The sequence below is a fragment of the Seriola lalandi genome, unplaced genomic scaffold (genome assembly GCF_002814215.2).
Source record: "Seriola lalandi dorsalis isolate HSWRI2012SDOR001 ecotype SW California unplaced genomic scaffold, Sedor1 jcf7180002054572, whole genome shotgun sequence".
NCBI lineage: Eukaryota > Metazoa > Chordata > Actinopteri > Carangiformes > Carangidae > Seriola > Seriola lalandi.
In genome coordinates, this window is record NW_019525125.1 from 625,058 (window position 1) to 628,403 (window position 3,346).

Genomic DNA, 3,346 nt, shown 5'->3' on the forward strand with positions numbered 1-3,346 from the left:
GAAGACAGCGTTGGCGGATGAGAAGAAGTTCCAGCAGCAGATCGTGGCCCAGCAGAAGAAGGAGCTGACCACCTTTCTGGATAATCAAAAGAAGCAGTACAAACTCTGCAAGGAGAAGATAAAGGAGGTGTGCCATGTTGTTGCTTTCCTTTTTCCTCCTCGGGCGAGCTCCTTTGTACGCCTCTCTTGTGTGTGACACACAGTCCTGTATGCTGTTTACTGTTGAATCAGCCCTCCTCCACACAAACATGCACATGCAGTACCTCCAAAGTGGTCTTTTTGGAAGTTGTGTTGAGTCACTCAGCCTACTCACTATGTACCTACACATGTATATACACACAAACGAGGAAACCCACAAATCCATACGCACAGTGTAGCATTTATGTGCCTCCACAACCTTGAAACTGAGTCCAGAGAATACTCCTGTGGGCTGGGAGTGTGATACACTGTGTTTTCAGTTACAAGATAAGTGACCAAAATTAGGTCAGCGCAGTTAAAAGAAAGCGTTGCTGGCAGGGAGAGATATTTCCCACCAACTGAGGGCTATAACGGAATTAGACACCACTGAGAGCGAGGATCAGACTCGTGTGTTAAGTGCATTAGCGCGAGTTGTAGATTACCTTAAAGCCCATGAAAGAGAATGAGAACTCATACTGAGGAGGGATAGATTTGGCTGAAATTATCCATTTTTTTTCCAACCCTTCCTGGCTCTGAAAGTCAGCTGTAGTTCAAGACAGAAGGTCAGATGGAGTTTGGCGTATGCTCTATGAACACTTGATAATGTGGGCTTGTGTAGAGACTCTTTCTTCCACAGTCAGAAACATGCACATATAATACAATATACACATATCCACTGGTTTAGACTAATCCCTCAAACTGGATAGTTCCTCACCCACTGCCCATGATGGAAAGCCCAAACTTATATGGACAAATAAAGCTTAAACAGCAGATAAATTACCCAGCCAAAATGTCAAAAAGCTACCCGTCACAGTTCACGTTAACTGACGGCCTTTAATAAAACTGACCATCCATTGTCCTGTACTTGTAAAAACAAACGCCTCTCACAATTCCTCTGCTGTGAACTTTCTCCCCGACTCAGGAGATGAATGAGGACCACAGCACACCCAAGAAGGAAAAGCAGGAGCGCCTGTCCAAGCACAAGGAGAACATGCAGCATTCCCAGGCCGAGGAGGAGGCCCATCTACTGGCCCAGCAGAGGGTTTTCTATGACAGGAACTGCCGCGCCTTCAAGCGCAAAGTGATGAGTAAGAGGCACGACTTGGAGCAGGAACAGATCCGAGAGGTGTGGAGGACGTACATCCTGTGATTCAATAAGTCATAAGTTATAAACTGATTTGGTTGTTTTTGTAATTGTTAAATGTACAACTCAAGTTCATATGTCCAGTTTGAGTTTGAATTGAAGTTAAATCCCTGTTTATTAGTTGTCATTGTTTGTGAAGTTGGTGTGAACAGGTCCAATGTGATTGGATAACCAAAATGTTTTTTCTCAGCAAACAGCAGTGTGTCCTTAATAACTCCAGCCATTGTTCAGTAGATCTGTGAGGTGTTTCCTATTAACTATAAGAAGATTATTACAGAGTAAAGCAAGGCAGCAATGTCATAATCTGAAAAGCTGTTGTGCAAATCTGGAGGAAGTTTTAGGAGGTCCAAAAGATTTCTGTGGGAAAATACTCAAAACTCGGAGTCATGTTATAGATGATAGTGATTTGTAATGTTTTGGTAAACAGAAAGAGGAGGTGTTTAAATCTGAAATTAATGTAGATTTAATCAGTGATATTTATTCAGATGTTAATAATAGCAAACATGTTCTGGGCTTAAAAAAACAAAGAAGAAAATTGTTTTCTACAAGTGAAAATGTGAATGAGTAATGAATTGCACCTACTGCAAGTCATCCATGCGTCCTTCCCCTTCTTTTTCCCCCTCCTCTTCCATCTTTCCCCTCATGTTTCTCCCAGGAGCTTAACAAGAAGAAAACCCAGAAAGAGATGGAGCACGCCATGCTGATCCGCCACGACGAGTCCACGCAGGAACTGGAGCAGAGGCAGCTGAAGACGCTGCAGAAGCTGCGGATGGACCTGATCCGCCTGCAGCACCAGACGGAGCTGGAGAACCAGATCGAGTACAACAACCGACGTGAGCGCGAACTCCACCGCAAGCACGTGCTGGAGCTCCGGCAGCAGCCCAAGAACCTCAAGGTGAGTCCACAGAGATGTGTTTTATAGACGTGGTGGTTGTTGTCGTAGGAACACAGATGCTTGAAATGCATCGCTGACGCTAAGAAACCTGAACTTTTTTTTTTAAATGCTTTTGTTTCCGGATGCATTTTTAAAATTTTTCTTGTGTCTTTGAAAAGACAAATTGGATTCACCTCTTAAGATGGCGCAAGCCATGAGTAACATCCTTTCTGTTTTATGTAGTTTTTGATAATGCAGTGATGCAACGTGGATGTAACAAATTAATCTGGAAAGAATGGTGTAAGAACATACAAAATGTGTCATCTCTGAATGTCACTTCATTTTTAATTTGCTTTTGAGGATAACAGAGAGTAGAACTGTGGTTTTCGCCTCCGGCTGTGTAAAACCTTTAACCTTCAGCTGCAGGATTCTGAAGGTTGGACTTTAAAAACAGAGTGGAACAATAGATTTTTAAACCTGATCCAGTCTTTAACTATAACACTCCACGCTCTTCTCTTATTGATTTTTCTGTCTGTCTCCACCAGGCTCTGGAACTGCAGATCAAGAAGCAGTTCCAGGACACATGTAAGGTGCAGACCAAGCAATACAAGGCCCTGCGCCACCACCAGATGGAAGTTACACCCAAGGCCGAGCACAAGACGGTGCTCAAGGCCCTGAAGGATGAGCAGACACGCAAGCTGGCCATCCTGGCTGAGCAATATGAGCAGAGCATCAACGAGATGATGGCCTCGCAGGCGGTGAGTGGAGAGATGTTCACCTCATCAGTTTTTTCTCAACAAAAAAGAGCTGTTCTTATAAAAGATCTTCGCAGCAGATTATGAGGCCTTTCTCTCCACCTGTTGCTTATACTTGTCCATTTTTCTCCTTGTTTGTCCTCTTCTCATATCTTGCATTTGTCTAATATTATTTTCTTTTTCTTCCTCCCCCTTTCTATATCACCCTCGTTTGCAATCTCTCTTCATTTCTTTTCCACTCTCTGTCCATGTCCTGTCTGTCCCTGTTGCCCTTCCATTTTCTTCCATCCCTTCACTGCCTCTTCCCCTCCCCTCCCATCCTTTCTGTCCTTTCTGTCTCTATTCCCACTTTCTCCTCTCTGACTCTGTGACTTATCCATGCCCCCCCCACCCCAC

The 3,346-nt window shown here is 43.9% G+C and overlaps 1 protein-coding gene across 1 annotated transcript in view; it reads left to right on the forward strand.

The window, feature by feature from the left end:
* taok3a (TAO kinase 3a) overlaps positions 1–3,346 on the forward strand; it is a 63,719-nt gene that overhangs the window by 56,605 nt on the left and 3,768 nt on the right. The window contains exons 16-19 of the mRNA XM_087176862.1: positions 5–127; positions 1,100–1,303; positions 1,977–2,216; positions 2,741–2,953. Of these exons, the coding sequence (XP_087032988.1) occupies positions 5–127; positions 1,100–1,303; positions 1,977–2,216; positions 2,741–2,953 (780 nt within the window). The remainder of the gene's footprint in view (positions 1–4; positions 128–1,099; positions 1,304–1,976; positions 2,217–2,740; positions 2,954–3,346) is intronic.